This window comes from Mytilus galloprovincialis, chromosome 10, assembly GCF_965363235.1.
Source record: "Mytilus galloprovincialis chromosome 10, xbMytGall1.hap1.1, whole genome shotgun sequence".
NCBI lineage: Eukaryota > Metazoa > Mollusca > Bivalvia > Mytilida > Mytilidae > Mytilus > Mytilus galloprovincialis.
Window position 1 is genome coordinate 7,345,430 of NC_134847.1, and position 20,380 is coordinate 7,365,809.

General features: G+C 32.2%; 1 protein-coding gene across 1 annotated transcript in view; it reads right to left on the reverse strand.

The window, feature by feature from the left end:
* Nucleotides 1-6,901, reverse strand: part of LOC143048845 (uncharacterized) — a 54,312-nt gene extending 47,411 nt beyond the window's left edge. Inside the window, exons 1-3 of the mRNA XM_076222713.1 lie at nt 6,814-6,901; nt 4,779-4,925; nt 1,261-1,407 (exon numbers count right to left, since the gene is read on the reverse strand). Coding sequence (XP_076078828.1) covers nt 1,261-1,407; nt 4,779-4,925; nt 6,814-6,901 — 382 coding nt within the window. The remainder of the gene's footprint in view (nt 1-1,260; nt 1,408-4,778; nt 4,926-6,813) is intronic.
* Between the last annotated feature and the right edge of the window lie 13,479 nt (nt 6,902-20,380).

The window sequence follows — 20,380 nt, forward strand, 5'->3', positions numbered from 1 at the left end:
AAACTACCTTGACTAAAAACCTGAAGCGGGACGAACAGACGGATGAACGAACAAATGACAAACAAATGAACAGAGGAACAAACGGAAACACAGACCAGAAAACATAATGCCCCTCTACTATCATAGGTGGGGCATAAAAACCTTTTTTTTTAAATAGATCTTATTTGTCATACAATATTTTTACAACCGATATCATTCAGTGTGTACGCATTTAGGTAATACTGTAACTTTGGTTAGCTTGCTTGCTAGTGAAGTTGTTATAAGGTAAGGTAAACTACCCTCATAAGAGTACACTAGTCGGACAGATTACTAATCTATTTGTCTGTACGACTTGGCTACCTCGAAAGGAGGATAGTTTACCATACCTAATATTGACTTCACGGTTCAGCTAGCAAGCAATCTAACCAAAAATATTACCTTTGCCTACACACTCTATGCAATTGGCTGTAAAGGTCAGTTCAATTTTTTATTCTGTGTCAAAAAACAGACTTTGATTAGAGAAGCTAAAAAAAATGAACGTCGATTAGAGAAGCCCAAAATGGAGGTTGATTAGAGAGGCATAAAATTGGCCGTCGATTTGGAATGTTATTTTATTGTGATGACAGATTTGGACGTTGATTTGAGGATTGGACGTCGATTAGAGACCGGACGTCAATTTGAGTCTTACAATTATATATAAACTTGTCTCTTTGACACATTCCTCATTTCAATTCTCAATTCTATTGCATCAATATCATATTTTATTTTGGTTTCATGAAATCCCAATATCTTTTTTACAGCAACATGTTTCTGAGGGTAGAATATTGATACATGAAGTAGTTGGGAAACTCTCCTTACACATCATTTCCTTGATAAACAATGATGATAGACCAAAACCATTACATGGGTGCATTGTTACTTCATTTCATTGCATTACATTTTCAAGAGTCACTTTATGTCTCCCATTTAATTCCAATGCTCCACAGTGCCCAGCTTGATATATGACTGCAGATATCAATTCCTCATTTTTTAGTAGGGGTAAGTATGGGCCCTACATTCTGACATTTAAGCATGATACGTACAGCTATGAATTTGGATTGTGATTAATTATTTGATGACAGCCCTGCCAAGATCAATACAGTATAAGACTGCACATAAGACAGTAGTACAAAAACTGTATAAGTTGCATGGCAATAACTTTTTTGTATTGGCAATTAAGGACATTAATATTCAAGAAAATTGACTAGCAAAGAGAAACATGTAAATAATAATGATACATACTGTTAGTACAAGTTCCTCCATTGTTGTAATATCCATTGTTACATGTACATTGATAGGTACTTCCAGTAACCTGACTACATGTTGACATGGAATCTTTACATTGATCTGATGGTCCTGTGTTACTACATGGTGCATCAACATTTATCTCTGAAATTAAGATTACAAAGAAATTAATATCAACTTATTATAAATTACTTTTTATAGAAGCCTGTATGTGTTAAACATGTTAAATAAACAGTTACTTAATTTACAATTATTTGATGTGTGTTTGAGTTTTTGATTTTGCCATTTGGCTACAGACTTTTTGTTCTGAAAATGAGGTCAAGGTAAACAACAACCTGCACAACTGAAATAAAGATCATAAAATACTTCCATACACCAAATATAGTTGACCTATTAATTGCATATAGTATTTAAAAATAGTCCAAAACTCAAAAACTTAACTTTGACCACTGAACCATGAAAATAAGGTCAAGGTCAGATGACACCTGTCAGCTAGACATGTGCACCTTACAATCATGCCATATACCAAATATACTAGACCTATTGCATACAGTATAAGAAAAACACACCAAAACACAAAAACTTAACTATAACAACTGAACCATGAAATGAGGTCATGGTCAAATGACACCTTACAGTCCTTCCATACACCAAATATACTAGACCTATTGCTTATAGTAACTGAGATATGGACTTGACCACCAAAACTTAACCTTGTTCACTGATCCATGAAGTGAGGTTGAGGTCAAGTGAAAACTGTCTGACGGGCATGAGGACCTTGCAAGGTACACACATACCAAATATAGTTATCCTATTACTTATAATAAAATGGAATTTAACATTACAAAAAATCTTATCATTTTTTTCAAGTAGTCACTGAACCATGAAAATGAGTATGAAGCATCCAGGTCTTCCACCTTCTAAAATAAAAAGCTTTTAAAAAGTTGGCTAACACTGCCGCCAGATCAAAAAAGTTGCAAGATCGATAAAAATTGGATGAAAATCAATGAATTTATTTAAGTTAGCCTATCAAAAACAAATTATTCTAATATCATGTTGTTCAAAAAGAAATGATAAGACAGCTAGTATATGAAATTTACCAATTTTACATTTTTTGATTCACAACAAAGTATTGTTCAATTGTTGAGCTTTAAGCAAGAACAATTTCATTAATCATCAAAACAAGAACAAATCAACAAAACAATAAATAAACTAAGGAAGTCAAATATTTTGCCCAATTACAAAAAAACAAACACATTTTTAACTAAGGGTATTAACTCCTTGATGGAGTCAATTAATCATGTTGGAAATGTTGACTTGCTTGTAGATCTTGATATGTTTATCAATTTTGCTGTTTGCAGTATCTCTATATCTATTATCAATTTTGCCTAATATGCAAAATCTGGGTAAAAATAATCCTTAATGTGTAATACGCCTATAAAAAGAGAGGCATACGATACCATATGGATGTTAATAAGTCAAGTCAAATTATAATATTAGTTATCTTGATAAAACTTAGATCTTACTTATCCAATTGATAATTTTTGCTAATTTTCTGGGCCAAAAATACAAAAATAGTATAAAATCAGAATACAGGGGCACTAATGTCTTTAAGGAGCCTCATGATTTTCAGAGCTGTTGTCAAATTTGTACATCTTGTCCTGCTGATCAATTTCAACATGACTTTTTCCTCTATGTCAATAATTGTCTTGTCACATTAAAGCCCCTGTTCCACTAGACTATGACCGCACCACATTCTAAAATAAATTCAGATAGTAAGTGAGGTATCAGTATGAGCAGCATGAAAATGTAAATTTTCGTTACTTTCACGATGCTACTATGTCCTCATTAAGCTTCTACAACGATCTCGATAAGATTATACTAGGTTCTCACCCCACTTATTCTGCGTTCATTCTGCAATCTTACTACGCACCAATAACGTCAACATTGTGTAAAATATAAAATACTGTTCCATTCTTTCTTTTTCTCATTGAAATGTCAAGTTTCTTGGAAACAACTCAGTCATACCATCAAAATCTACAAGAACTTGTGGGCGTGGTGGTAGGGCTAGAGGTAGAGGCAGAGGGAGTAGTACGAATCATGATCCAAGTATGTCAACATGATGAAAAACCTGGAGATCTTTATATATTGAGATGGGTCACAACCTATTGCTGGTCCATCAAGATCAAATGACAATGTTTTAGTGAACGTAAGTAGGGATGACACAGATATGTCAAACATGATGGAGCTGTTGGAGAAAAAGGACAAGTCAAAATTACATAAAGACAAACAAAACCTGGAGATCTTTAATATATATTATATGAGCATGATGGTCATCGTATGAAGGTTGTAAGAAAATCGTACTGTGGTCTTGAACAACGTGGTATAAATGTGGTATAGTCATAGTGGAAGGGTGTTGGGGTCTTGGTAAGAACGTGATGGTTGTAATAATGTCACTGTGAGATCATAGCACAGTCTCCTCTACTATAATCGCGCTTTCCCTACGCTGTCGATACGATGTTACAATGACCTTTGAGATCTTACCACAACCTTTCTGCGTCTCACTCAGCTTTTACTATGACCTGATGTTACCATGTATTATTAAATTTACAAAATAATCGAAACTTACTTTGCAAACATTTTGTGGTAGCAGAATCCCAGTAATGTGTTGCTACATCAGCACAGGTACATATGTCGTTAGATTGACAAATCAAATCTGAATGCAAACAGCTGTCAGATATTCCATTTGTACATGCTCCATTATTGCCTCCCTCTGCAAAAAAAATGAAATTAAAGGCAATTCATCAACATAAATCAAATGAATTGTATATAAAAACTACTGGATGTAAGTTAAATGTTTGAACAAATTCATTTCCTGATATTATTCATTCACATATGGGTAATATATGGCCAACAATGTTAACAATCCAAAAAGTCTTCAGAAATTTAAATGAGTCAGTAGAGTATATAGTCAAGAGTATAAATTCTACCAAGCACAAACACATCTTGGAAAACTGTCTTTTGAGTTACATTCATTAACTTCTTTGGTACTGAAAGAAAGACTGTGTCCCTAGCAATATATAAATGGCATCTGGCAGTGGTTGATAAAAACTAGAATTTTTGTCATCAATTGAAAAAATATCTCCTGGTTTGTTTTTTGTTTTATTTTATATTCACTGCCAATGAACTTTTTACCCTTTTTTTGTTTTTTTTAACTTGACCTAATGAACAATTTTACCTCACATAAGATTTACTCTAAATGCTTTAGTGTTTGAGATATGAGCCAAAAACTGCACTTTACCCTATGCCTATAGCCACCGAAACATGTCTATCTCAATTAATTACTGAAGCATTCCGTAAAGTGTTGTTGTTACCAGACCTTCTACATTTTAGGTTTTTAGCTGCAAACCTGAGGTATAAACTTTATGGAATCTACTTATGGAAGATTTACAAGGCGTTGGTTTACTTGTATTTAATTTATTTAATAAATTAAATCTAGAAATAAATATACATACTGCTAGTACAAGTTCCAGCCTTGATGTAATATCCATTGTTACAAGTACATTGATAGGTACTTCCAGAAACCAGACTACATGTTGACTTGGCATCTTTACATTGATCTGATGGTCCTGTACTACTACATACTGCATCAACAATTATCTCTGGAAATTACAGTACACAAAAATCAATATCAAATTCTTTTGAATTATTTTGTTTTCAATCTCGTGGATATTATATACATATGTTTTGAAGTTATTATTCTATGAAACAACAGTATATCATTTATACTATAATTTTAATCTATATAAGTTTGTCAATTCTATATTCAGATTTCACAGGAAGAAATTTTTGTTTAAATAATTCATTTAATTACCTATATAGGTTAAATATACAATATTCAAAAAGAAGAGTTCATTTAAAATCTTCAATTCATGTGGATTGTAAACATGTAAACTTGCATCAATATATACCAAAACAACTTCCAAGCTGAACTTTTGAAGAATGTTTATATATTTTACTGTGAAGTAAACTCTCAATATCTGTCAACTTAAAGGGCCCTCTTTTACTTTAACATTGTTTAAGGGTCCCTATACTTTAACGTTAGGGTCCAATTATGGTTATGGTTAGGTTTAATAAGGGATTTTCTAGGTTACGGTTAGGTTTTAGGTTTAGGTTTTTGAGCTAGGGCTAGTGTTAGATTTAGGTATGGGTTAGGGTAAGATTTGGGTAAGGGATATTATAGTATAGCTCTGTATGGGCTGGAAACCCTAAAGTAAAAGAAGGCCACTTAAAGGACAGTGACAACAAGAATGTGTCCAAAGTACACGGATGCCCCACTCGCACTATCATTTTCCATGTTCAATGGACCATGAAATTGGATAAAAAATATAATTAGGCATTAAAATTAGACAGATAATATCATAGAGAACATGTGTACTTAGTTTCAAGTTGATTGGACTTCAACTTCATCAAAAACTACCTTGACCAAAAACTTTAACCTGAAACATGCACTTTCATTTTCTATGTTCAGTGGACCGTGAAATTGAGGTCAAAAGTTTAATTTGGCTTTAAAATTAGAAAGATCATATCATAAGGAACATGTGTACTAAGTTTCAAGTTGACTGGACTTCAACTTCATCAAAAACTACCTTGACCAAAAACTTTAACCTGAAGCGGGACAGACGGACGAACAGACGGACAAACGAACGGACAGACAGACAGACAGACAGACGGACGAACGGATGCACAGACCAGAAAACATAATGCCCCTCTACTATCGTAGGTGGGGCATAAAAATTTAAGCAAACTGTTGAACTCAAAAGTCACTAAAGGAGAGACAACTCCTATTTTCATGAAATAAAAGTAGCAATTTGTATTCTGCTGATTGCAGTATAATTGTTGAGGTGAAAATCTTAAAATCCACTTTTTTTTATTTTAACACATAGTTTGCTTAATCCATCAATCAAATTTTCTCTAGATTTGTATGGATAATATAAATTGGTATCTAACCAATATCAACTTTTTGTGGTATTAATTATAGGTTAAATGTCAATTAAAGTGGTGGAGATGTTTAATGCCCATTGAAGTTTTTGACTATCATATTCTTTGTTCAGAACTCTAATTTGGCATTAAAATTAAAAAGATCATAACATAAGGAACATATATACTAAGTTTAAAGTTGATTGGACTTCAACTTCATCAAAATCTACCTTTTACCTTGACCAAAAACTTTAACCTTGAGCGGGACAGACGGATGAAGGAAGGAACAGACGGACAGACGGTACGACAAAAGGACGAACAGATGAACAGACCAGAAAACATATTGCCCCTCTACTATCATAGGTGGGGCATAAAAAATTATGTAAATTATCATAAATTACTTAATTTAATTTATCGAAAGGAACACAGAAATATTTTGACTTATGATAAATTTCGATTCAACTAAGTTTGAGACAACATGAGTCGACTGTATTTTTCTTCGCAACATTAATACTAAAGCAAAATGACCAGCACAGGAAAATATGTATATCATAAAGAAGTAATACATACTGTTAGTACAAGTTCCTCCATTGTTGTAATAATCATTGTTACAAGTACATTGATAGGCACCACCAGAAACCTGAATACATGTTGACATGACATCTTTACATTGATTTGACGGTCCTGTACTACTACATGATGCATCAACATTTATCTCTGAAATTAAAATAACAAAGAAAATAATATAGCAGTACACAATATATCTGAATTATTTATATTCTGGTTACCAGCTGACCAAATCACTGTGAATATTTAATTCTCTTATTCTTTGACTGTTTATCCCTTTCTGCACCCATTGCATAAACAAAGGAGTAGGTCCGGTAAGGGCCGATTTTGGCCTCAAATTTCAAGTTCAGCTGACGAAAGATTTTAGACACTTTTAAAACACTTAAGTGTCTATTTTAGTTGATTCAATAAGTAAATGCAAAAGATTTTAACTGATTGTGTCATTAAAAACGCTCAGATCCAAGATTAATTATGAAAAATCTATCAAATATGCAAAAAATCGTCACTTTTCAGATGTTTTTTGTCAGAAATGAAAGTGGCCGCATTCGTGTTCATCCTCAATCTTTATATATGTTATGTATTATTATCAAATACAACTTACATTTCAATATTATGATTGAACACGAATGCGGCCACTTTCATTTACGACGGAAACCATCTAAAATTTAAGTAAAATGCTTAAATTGTTAAGATTTCAGTAATTTAGCATACCTTAATGATGTTAGTACTCAATATATGTGCATTGTATTGACAATAACAGCCCATATTTGTGAAGCAGAAGCATTCTACTTTCCAATAAACAGCTAAAAGATAACATTTTCATAATTTTCTAAAACTGCTATATTTTGGGGCCAAAAAGGGGTCTTACTGAACCTACTCCTTTAATCAAAGTGTGGTTGCTGGTGATGTCAGAAGATGACTGGATGAATTTAGGGGGACATAACCTTTATCAGATTACTGGATGCATCAAAATATGCTAACAGGTGTTAATGAAATTGACAACTTTGTTGAATGTGGAAGGCACTGACTAAGGAGTTCTTCTTTTAAAAAAATATGAATATTTCTTTTTTTTACAACAAATAAATATTCTTTATTCATCAAATTGCTTGTTACAACTTTACTTCATTGTCCAAGCTTCAATAAAGTATCCCTGTGAAATACTTTCTGAGTATCCAGGAAAATACGCAGAATATAAATAAATATAACATTATTTTTTTCCATCAATTATATCAATCTTTTTAACTTTATGAAAAATACATTTTGAGATATTGTTTTGTTCTCATTCATAAACCTTCGTAGTTCCTTTATAAACATAGCTTACACATCTAAAAATTTCAGCTTTTGCTCTGACACATAGTACGACTTGTAAATACAAAAACCTAAAATTGTCAAGAAATAATTTAAACCGTTATATCCTTGATCTGATATTTTGTATCCAAATACTATATGTTTTGCCAATATCTTGTTTTGAAAATTCATTTTTGCTAGAAGATAATGTACTTTCTTCCAAAAATCTTTCAAAAATGAACATGTAATAAAGAAATGCAAATAATCTTCTTCTTTTGTTTTACAAAAGTTGCATTTATCGTTCTCAGATATTTTCCACTTCAATAGTAGCTGCTTTGTAGGAATGATATATTGAAGCAGTTTCCATCTGAAAATTTTCAACTTTATATTTTCCTTTAAAATTTTAAATATAAAATCATATACAAATGGCATCTGTGGTACGTATTCTAATTTTAAATATCTTGTCCAAATGTTGATACCGATTGGCTTTGTATATTTTTATCTACTAAAGTTTTATAGAGTATTTTATTATTGATATCTTTTGTTTCAATTTGTTTATTTTGCCATCTTAATTTAACCTTACATATATTGATTTTACTCTTAACGGAGTTTTCTTTTTTTAAAACTTGCATCCATTCTTTTGGAATGCAGGATTTTAACATCTTAAACTCTGCAATCCAGTTTGTTTTATTAATTAACTTTTTTAAAATAAAACTTTCGGATAAATTTCCTTGACTATCCAACATGTCGTTTATATAAACCAATCCACTTTTAACCCAGTTCGGGAAAAACAAGCATTTGTTGCGATATTTAATATATTTATTTCCCCAAATAATCTGTTTTCTAATATTAGAGAAGTGATTAGAACATGTTGATAAACCTCCTCCTGTTTTAACCCAACTTGAAATTACTTGTAAATAAAAGTCGGGTATTTTTCCAAGTCTATCTATTGATTTAATATTATCTAAATTCATGTTAAAAACAAGAAAGTTTTTACCAAGATTGTTAAAATATTTAGTAGGAATAATCTTCCAATTCGACATATTGGTTGTTGTTAATTTTGAGACCCATGAGGCTTTCAGTGCTGTAAAATAACTGTCAAAATCGATCATTCTTAACCCCCCTTTTTGGTATTCTCCAATAAGTGTGTTTCTTTTTACTTTGTCATTTTTTCCTTCCCAAATTTATTTGAAACAGCAGCTTTCAATTTCTTTCAAGTAAATCTCTGGAACTTTACACGAAGTAGCCAAAAATGTAAATTTTGGTAATATTAAAGATTTTATGATCAATATTTTCCCAACCATTGTTAATTTTCTTTTTTCCCATGTTTTAATTAATGATTTCATGTTATCTATTTTAGGTTCCCAATTTAACTTTTTACATTGAAGTTTATCGTGACCAAAATAAATACCTAAAGCTTTGACGGGTTTGTCGGTCCAGCGTATGCCTTCAATCTTATCTACGCTGTTTTTAAGCGCCCCAATCCAAATTCCTTCTGTTTTATTACGATTTAGCTTTAACCCTGAGAAAGAGCCAAATGTTTCAATTATATTCATAGCTTTAGATATATCTGATTTTGAACTACAAAACAGAGTTGTATCATCAGCTAATTGTGATATTTTAATGCTATGTGTTTTATTATCTATAGTAACACGAAAACCTTTAATGTCTGAGGTTTGCCTCAATCGCTCGGCCATAATTTCGACTGATAAAACAAAAAGTAAAGCCGATAAAGGACACCCTTGACGGATTCCTCTAGAGTTTTCAAAAGTTTCGGATACCCATCCATTATTTATTACACACGTCTGTATTCCCTTATATAATGTTTCCACCCATGATATGAATGATTCATTAAAACCAAAATGCTTTAGAACACTTAACATAAATTCCCATTCCAAAGAATCAAAAGCTTTTGTAAAATCAACAAATATTATAGCCCCATCTATTCCGTATGATTCTGCATAGTCCATTATATCTTGGATTTGCCGTAAATTAAATCCAATAAAACGATTTTTTACATATCCGGTTTGATCTTCATTAATTAATTTAGGAAGAAGTTTTTTTAGTCTCTGTGCTAAAACATGAGATAGTATTTTCAAATCTACATTTAATAATGATATCGGACGATAATTGTCTAAAGATAATGGATCATTTTTCTTGAATAATAAAGAAAGAACACCTGTTCGTTGTGTATATGAAAGAAGTTTTTCCTCATGTCCCTTATTTAGAACTTTTACCAACATTGTTTTTAATTTTTCCCAGAATGTCTTATAAAATTCTAATGTTAAACCATCTAGACCAGGTGATTTATTTAGCTTCATCGTGTTAATAGCTTTAGTACATTCATCTATAGTAACCTCCCCATCACAAATTTTAAAGTCATTTACATTTATCTCCCTTTCCATAATAGTATCACCTACATATGTATGCAGTAGATCTTTATCTGGAGCCGTGGTTGTATATAATATTTTATAATAGTTTTTAATCATTTCTAAAATTTGTTCTTGATTTGTTGTTATCTCGTTATTTTCATTTCTGAGTTTGTTAATAGATTTTTTTACTTGTCGCTGTTTTTCTAATCCCAGAAAATAAGAATTATTCTTTTCCCCTAGTTCTATCCATTTCTCCCTTGATCTAATTTGAGCCCCCTTTGCTTTATATTCATAAATTGTGTCTAATTGTAATTCTAATTGTTTTATATTATTTGTAAGTGTTTCATCTTCTTTTAATTGTTTATCTCTGGTTGTCATTAAGTGTTCTAATTCGCTTTCTAATTTTCTTGTTGTCTCCCTTGATAACTTCGATTTTCTTTTACAGTATAGAATAGATTCGTCTCTAATTTCAATTTTTAGATTGTCCCATAAAAGACGGATATCGCTACTGTCATTATTGATTATACGATTTTCGAACTGATTTATTACTCTGTTGATTGTGTTTCTATATTCAATATCCTTTAAAATAAAATTATTTAGTTTCCAGTATCCATTCCCTCTTTCTGAAGCCCCTGTCTTAAAGTTTAAAACTATCCCTTGATGGTCGGTCACTTTAATCAGTGCCGGTTTAATTTTACAATATTCAACGAGAGACTGAAATTCTTTTGCAATTAAAATTAAATCTATCCTACTAGCTTGTGTCTTATCCTTTCTTCTCCATGTAAACTGTTGTGTGCTTTTATGTAAAATACGCCAAATATCTATAAAATTATGATTTTTCAAAAGAACTTTTAAACTATTAACAGGCTCTGAAAATTTCGTATTTTTATTTAAGCTTTTCCTATCTAAAGTTTTCAATGCTTCATTGAAATCGCCGGCAACTAGAGTAATGCCTATAGAATTTTCTTTTATAAAATTGTTTACTTTTTTAAAGAAAGAATTTCTATCGGTTCTATAATTTGGTGCGTAAAGACAAACTAAAGACAATATTACATTATCCATTTTCACATTTAATAAAATAAGTCTTCCGTCATTATCGCAGAATTTATTAATAACCTCAATGTCTGCATGCTTGTTTATACCTATTGCTACCCCCCTACTTGCCGTAGTTCCATTATGAGTGGCCGTTCATGTCATTTGCGTGATTATATACGCGTTTATGATTTTTATACGCGTATATTGTGGTTTTTAACGCGTATATTGTGGTTTTTAACGCGTATATTGTGGTTTTATACGCGTATATTGTGAAAATAAACACGTTTAAACTTCAATCCAATCTATTTATCATAAACGCGTTAATATACGCGTTAATTCCATAATATACGCGTTAATATACGCGTTTATATACGCGTTAATTGCATAAATATACGCGTTACTATACGCGTATGAAATCATTATATACGCGTAAATAAACATTCGTTTGTCTTTTTGTTTAACCAATGAAAACTGCGTTCTTAAACTAGTTTGTATATCATGTAATGAAGTGCGGTTCCTTCGACCAACATACGTAATTAATTTCAAGACTTTACAGCGTTTTATTTAAATTTCATTTATATGAAACTTTGTTGCCTATAATTAAAATAATAACTAACAGTGTTTCGGGAATATTTGCTTATACTATTAAAGCATGGATCCTTTTCAAAAGTCTCCCAACTATTTCCTTGATTTAGCAAGGTATTCTTTGATCGTTTTGGTACGTTTATAAATACGCTATGACAGGCATCTGGGTGAGGATTGCACTACATTGTTTGTCTTTTTGCAGATTGCTCAATTTTTTCTTATAACCTTACTAAGGTTTTTGTACCATTGGATTATATTTAGTTACGAGAGTGAGTGGAACATTCTTTGTCCTATCGGTCTTTAATAAGGTTGTTTTTTTCTGCTTGTAACGTTTATAATAACATTCTCTGTCTTATTTTAACAGTTTAATCTTTCAATATAAACTTATCTTGTAAGTTAGTTAAATGTCTATCTAACTCCTTGATGTCCCTTTTATTTCTAATATGAAGTATAGATTCACTAGTTGCAAACTGTAATACTTGTGAATGTGTGTTTTCGGATGTGCACTAGTGATTGGTAAATATTGATACGTTTCATTTTTTTTTTAAAATATGTGATTTAATATCAAGGATTGCATTCTTATTGCGTATGATGTAACGTCTATGTACACAAATATGAACATTGATAACATAGAAGAAATAGTTATCAATGCAATAGAATCAATTGACACACAAGAATATACTTTAAATATTCCCAACAAAAAAGATTTAACGGCATCTGATAAATTTATACTAAGAAACAATGAATTTGAATTTAATGGACAAACAAATTATAGTGGTACATTTTCTCCGACATGCACAGATGGTGTCTTCAACCTATGCCAACATTTGATAATCAAAGCGCTGTAAGCGCTGAAGGCAGTTAACCAAAAACCAAGTTCCCAAACATGTAGGGGTAGGCAGAGGATTTAGGGGGGTGTGCCGCCCCCCCCCCCCCTTTTGGGAAAAAAAATTAGTTGCTTATATAGAAAATCACTGAAGCGTGACTGGAGCTCTTAGGATGGTCATTGGGCCCCCACTTATAAAAATTTCTGGATCCGCTACTGGGGGTAGGGTGACCCTAGGGACTTCCCCTACATTTCATTTTATTTGTTATATTGTCCCATACATGAATATATATGGTTTAGGGGGGATCTCATTGGTTTCTAAGTTCTCAAACAGGAGGGGTAGTGTGACCCCAGGGACCCCTATATTTCATTTAATTAGTTATATTGGCCCATACATGAATATATATTGTTTTGGGGTGGGGATCTCGACCGTTTCCAAGTTCTCAAACAGGAGGGTTGGGGTGACCACAGGGACTTCCCCTATATTTCATTTGATTTGTTATATTGTCCCATACATGAGTATATATGGTTTAGGGGTGAGGATCTTGACCATTTCCAAGTTCTCAAACAGGAGGGTGTACAGTGACCCCAGGGACTCCCCCTATCTTTCATTTGAACTGTTATATTGTCCCGTACATGAATATATATGGTTAAGCGTTGGGGATCTCAACGGGTTTCAAATTCTCAAACAGGAGGGGTGGGGTGACCCAAGGGACTCCCTCTATATTTAATCTGATTTGTTATATTGTCCCATACATGAATATATATGGTTTAAGGTTGAGGATCTCGACCATTTTTAAATTCTAAAACAGGAGGGTTGGGGTGACCCCCAGCGACTCTTCCTATATTTCATTTGATTTTCATATTGTCACAAACATGAATATATATTACGGATTACAAATGTGTCGAGGTTTGTGATTGGATAACAACACAGAGATGTCAGTATATATTCAGGAAACTGCCGGGGTATATACGACGTTTTTATCCCCAATTGGAACCTCAAAAACGTCATCATAACACCGGTTACTATGTGACGTAGGCAAAAGCTATCAGACTGTCAGAGGCTCAAAGAGGGAAAATAATGATGTGCTTCAGTCAATAGTACATTTTTAATACAAAATCACGCAATTTACACTTTTAATACTTAAATTTAATGTTAAAAGTGTTATTATAAATTATTACATACACGATAAAATTATGTTCACGGCAAATTAGAAAATACTTCGCGTATGTCGAACATATCAGGTTGGGTTTTTCAATATATATGTGTTGTCAACAAATACCTGCACTGGATAATAACATTAAGTCAGGGGTAATCCGTAATATATGTGTAATTCAGGTCTCAGAAAGGGTATATACTGTGACATTCCCGGCTTATGACTTATATCCCCTTCGCCTTCGACTCGGGGGATATAAACTCTAAGCCGGGAATGTCACAGTATACATGTATACCCTGTCTGAGACCTGAATAACATATAATATGGTTAAAGGGTGTGGATCTCGACCGTTTCCAAGTTCTCAAACAGGAGGGTGGGGTAACTCCATGGACTCCCCCTATATTTCATTTTATTCATTATATTGTCCTATACTTGAATATATGCAGGGGCGGATTCAGTCGGGGGGGGCGTGCATCCCCTTAAATTTGCAAAGCATGGGTTGTTCTCATCTTAAAGAATATTCCGATAATTTTACCTCAATATTTTTTTAGCCTCACTCTGCTCGGAGAAAATTTAAGTTAGCGCCCCTCCTAACCTAAAATCCTGGATCTGCTCCTCATATGGTTTAGGGGTGGGGAGCTCGACCGTTTCCAAGTTATTAAACAGGAGGGGGTGGAGTGGCCCAAAGGATGCCACCGTTATATCATATGATTTACTTACATTCAGGTATATATAATATAGTTGCATTATTTGTGAAAAGAAAGAAACTTTCAGCTACTTTAATTGACCCTATAAAATTGAGATAAAAAAAATAATCCTTCGAAATTACAGTACTATGTTTACACTTTAAAAGCATCTCACATGCATTATCATCATTTATCACTGATAAAGAAAATTTAGACTGTGACCATGAACATGTATATTGTTAGATATACTGTTCCCAGCTGTCACGTTGTATTGGATTTTTAAATTAAAATTTGTCAAAAAGAATTTTGAGTTTCCGGCTGCATAAAATATTTTTCTGCTTTTTCTTTCTTTTATATATATCTTTTGGTTTACAATTCTAGTGTAAATATTCATTTACCATGCATAGATGTATTTTTTTCACCTGCGTAATTGATCGCCAAACCCTGAATTACCCTTATCCGCTTCCGGGATCGGATCCGATATTGTAAATTTTTGTCTTCACGGCCGCCATTGTTATGTTTTTACAATGTTGTTTTTGTCAATCAGTTACGATTTTACTCGAATTTATACAATATTTGTCGGCGATTTTCTGTATAAAGCTAGCAATTGAACAAAACGAACATCGCTGTCATGAATAATAATGATAAAAATAAGTTTTTAGCTCGTTTAATTGGAGACTTTGGTGAACATGGTGAAAAAGTTTGCAAAGTTAACTCTTATTTTCTTTCAAGTGGAAGGTGACTACGTCGGGCGTAGCTAGAAACCAACTATCCTAAGCGAAATTCCGCTTGCAAAAGTGGAAGGTCGCGGACCTCGGACCACTGCTAATTTGCACACCTGCCTCCAAATTGAAAAGATACGAAAATTTCTTTTTCTAATTTGAAATTGCCGCCAACAGCATGAACAGTTGAATTTATTATATAATAGACTACTGACGTAGTTGTACTACGTATTGATGACAAACAATATTCCTACGACTTTTGCCATTTGGGAAATCTAAACTACTTGTCTTAAGAGATTTTCGGCGATTAAATATTTCATACAATTGTTCTTTGACATCTTGGCCGAAAGTACAAGTCATAATGAACTACACAAGGGTTCTTAATAGGCACTGGCTACGGTTACATGGAAATGTAACAATAATAAAAATATTATTGTTACATTGGAGACTAAATGCCGGAATGCATGGTTGGGTAAGGACCTGTTTAATTACGAATGTAACAATAATTATTGAGGCTACGGTTACATTGCGTTATTGTTACATGAAAAAAAGCAATGTACGATGGGACTAGTAATACGTACTAAATAATAAAAGTTGAGGACATTTATAACATACAATTTATTAACAGTAATTTTTTTATTTACAATGACAATTTCTACAAATCCAGTAAGTTGTTTTTAAAGTCCGACACATTTTTGAAGAACGAAATTACGTCCTCCACGGATACGTGTATACATACAGAATTTCTTAGTACTTAAGTTACAGTTAGCAAACTTTGCTATTGCATGATTATCAATTTGCGTCAAGTTATAAAGCTGTATGAAATGTATGTCTTGATATTGTTTCAGTTTCGTTTAAAACGCATCCCAAGTTTTATTTTTTTCACCATAAACAAAATTGGTCCAAAGTATAATGACAGTAATAAGAGTAGGTGTGCAGTTAAATACTTTAAAAAAGTGAAACCATTTAACTATATTTTTCGCCTTTGACAGTCACACTCCTAATCTTGAGTAGTATCTTTAAGAACATCAAAACCATTAATACGTAGTAAAACTATTCAAGTTGTACACCATTTGTTGAATAATAATATTTTATTATTTATCAGTATTACATTACAAGTATTGTTTAGTAGATATGAAAGAATGAAGCAATACAACTATAGAAGATTTAAGTTTAATCAATCTAGCGTACATTGCTGTTTTTCATGTAACAATAACGTAATGTAACCGTAGCCTCAGTAATTATTGTTACATTTGTAATTGATCGGTTCCTCACCCAACTTTGCATTCCGGCAATTAGTCTCCAATGTAACAATAATATTTTTATTATTGTTACATTTCCATGTAACCGTAGCCAGTGCCTTCTTAATAAGCACTACTTCCTATGTGTAACTTCAAAACTTTTGGATAAATCGACGATCATTTAAGGTTTTTCTGGTCATATTTTTTGTAATCCAGAATAAAAAGTATTAAAAAAGTGTTCAATTAGTTATATATAACATAGTAGCGAGCTAGATAATAACAATGGCAAGTATTTCAGCATTTATTGGGAAGAACACAAATCTAGGGTGCTCGCATAATGCAGCTTAACTGCATAAAAAATAATTCAACCTATGCCTAGAAACAAAACTCAATAGGACAACTAAGGTGTTGTTATAACAATTATTAATAAAGAAAGGGTAAAATACAGTCAGTATATTTAGCATTTAATATAACTCTTTGAAAATTCAGAAACAAAAATGAAGTATTTGTAAAATTGTGTTGTAGTAAAAATTGAATTATTAAAAAAACATCTTAAAAGAGAAAATTGTAAAAAAGAAGCCTTGATACTAACAAAATTGTGTTTCAGATGAATATTAAATTATTATAAAAAAAGGAGACTAAATTTCTAAAATAAACTCTTAAATATAACAATACTTGAGAGAAAAGAAAAGCTATTTCATTTGTGCAAATTTATATAATATTTTTTTTCTCTCATTAGTTTGTTGTATTTAATATGAAGCATACGTCAACAAGCAACAACATATACAAATATGACATACTTCTACAGAAACTCTTTTTAAAATCAAATTCATTTTGAAAGAAGAAATTTAAAATAAATAAAAAAAAAAGATTGGCGTTTAGGGTTATGGCTAAAACTATGAAGGAATTAGGGACAAAAAGGGGGAAAACTAAATTTATTTTTTTATTGGGGGAGGGGGGAGTCAATTCTCAACAACATATTGTAAATGCACAAAAGCAAAAAAGGGTTTAATAGGGGATCAATTCTCAACAGCATGGTGTATTGCATAATAGCAAAATAATGAATATAAATTCAAATCATACAATTATAAGTTTTTTTTACTTCTGTTATGCTGTATGAGAAACATATTCTGTGTCAAATATTTGATTACGATCCAGATTTAATATTTTATGTGTAAATTGTCTGTAACTTGGAACTATTAATAAATATTTTAGATAAGTTCCAATGGAGAAAAACATCAAATTAAACTGTCAATACAGAGATGACGGTTGTATGGTCTTCACGGGTACAGTTCAACAGATTAAAAATTTCTTTTACATAGCGAAAACAATATTGACGTCAAGTTGGTTACTTATTCCTTATTCTCTATTCGTTATCTATTCGTTACTTATTCCCTATCCCCTATTCGTTGCCTATTCGTTACTTATTCCCTATTCCCTATTCGTTATCTTTTCGTTACTTATTCGCTATTCCCTATTCGTTATCTTTTCGTTACTTATTCCCTATTCGTTACCTATTAGTTATTTATTTCCTATTCCCTATTCGTTACTTATTCCTTTATCCCTATTCGTTCTTTATTCGTTACTTATTCCCTATTTCTTATTCGTTACTTATTCGATTTCTAATATCCTTCCCCCTTTTTAATTGTTTATACATCTATATCTGGTAATAGTTCTAAATTTGTTGAGGTAAAATGATCTTTTTATGACCTATTTATATAAGTTTGTGCTCAACCGATCCTTTTACTTTATGTTCTATACTCATTTGTTACTTATTTGATTTTTATACGTTCTACCTTTTAACTGCTTAATATCCGTATGTTTGAAGATGGGTCTTGGTTCGAAGGGATAAAATCACCGTGTTAGCGCTTGTCAATAAAAAAAAAGATGTGATATGATTGCCAATGAGACAACTCCCCACAATAGACCAAAATGACACAGAAATTATCAGCTATTGGTCACTGTACGGCCTTCTAAAAATGAGCAATGCACAAACCGCATAGTCACCTATAAAAGGCCCAGACATTACAATGTAAAACAATTCAAACAACAAAACTAACGGCCTTATTTCATATACAAAAAAAAACCCAAACGAAAAACAAATATGTAACACAAAAACAAACGATAACTACTTAATTTCAGGCTATTAACTAGGGACTGGCACATACTAACATAATATGGTAGGGTTAAACATGTTAGCAGGGTGTACATCGTTTCCGAGCATGCTATAACCGTGTTTAATTCGTTCCATCACTCGCTTATAATTCGCTTATAATACGTGTATTATACGTTGCACCTTTTAAAACATGATTTTCAATTGATTTCTTGTCACTTGTGGTAGATTTGGGTTCTTAGAGTTGATATAACTCTATAGGCGCGTATGTACCCGTTCGGACAATACCCTGTTACCTATTCGTTACTTATTCGCTTATATTTACGTTTGTTGTACGTTGCACCTTTTAGAAAGGGATTTTCATTGTTTTCATATCTCTGGTGGTAGTAATGTGTTCTAAGAGATTAAATGACCCTATAAGCGCGCATGTACCCGTTCCAGCTCTCGGTTTATACCCTGTTACTTATTTGTTACTTATTTGCCTATAATACGTTTATATACGTTGCACCTTTAGAAAAGGAATTTCCGATTGTGTCCATGTCTCTGGTGGTAACAATGTGTTCTTAGAGATGAAATGACCCCATTAGCGCGCAGGATACTGTAAAAATAAAACAGAGAATGTTATTAGAAACGTTAAAAATACCACAAGCATAAAAACAACCTTATTGAAGGCCGATAGGACAAAGAATGTTCCACTCACTCTCATTACTAAATATGATCCAATGGTAAAAAACCTTAGTTAGGTTATAAGAAAACATTGGAGCAATCTGCAAAAAGACAAACAATGTAGTAAAATCACCCAGGTGCTTATCATAGCGTATAAACGTACCAAAAACGATAAAAACAAATACCTTGCAAAATCAAGGACATAGTTGGAAGACTTTTGAAAAGGGACCCATGCTTTAATTGTATAAGCAAAAAATCCCGGATCTCTTTTAGCTATTATTTTAATTGTAGGCAACAAACTTTCATATAAATGAAATGTTAAAAAAGCAGGTGTAAAGTCTTGAGATTTGTAACGTATATATAGAAAAAAGATGTATATCGGTCGAAGGAACCGCATTTCATTACAATTCTGATCAATCGTGATATACAAACTAGTTTAAGAACGCTGTTTTCATTGGTTAAAACAAAAAGACAAACCAGTGTTTATTAACGCGTATATAATGATTTCATACGCGTATATCAACGCGTATATAATGATTACATACGCGTATATTAACGCGTATATTTATGCAATTAACTCGTATATTAACGCGTATATGATAAATAAATTGGATTAAAGTATACACGTGTTTATTTTAACAATATACGCGTATAAAACCTCAATATACGCGTATAAAACCTCAATATACGCGTTGAAAACCTCAATATACGCGTTAAAAACCACAATATACGCGTATATGTAGGTAATATACGCGTATATATACACGTATAAAATCATATACGCGTATATAATCACGCAAATGACATGAACGGCCACTCATATTCCATGACTGCAGTGAAAAATAAAATCAGTTTCTTTTTCTAGACTAGCCCTAGTTTC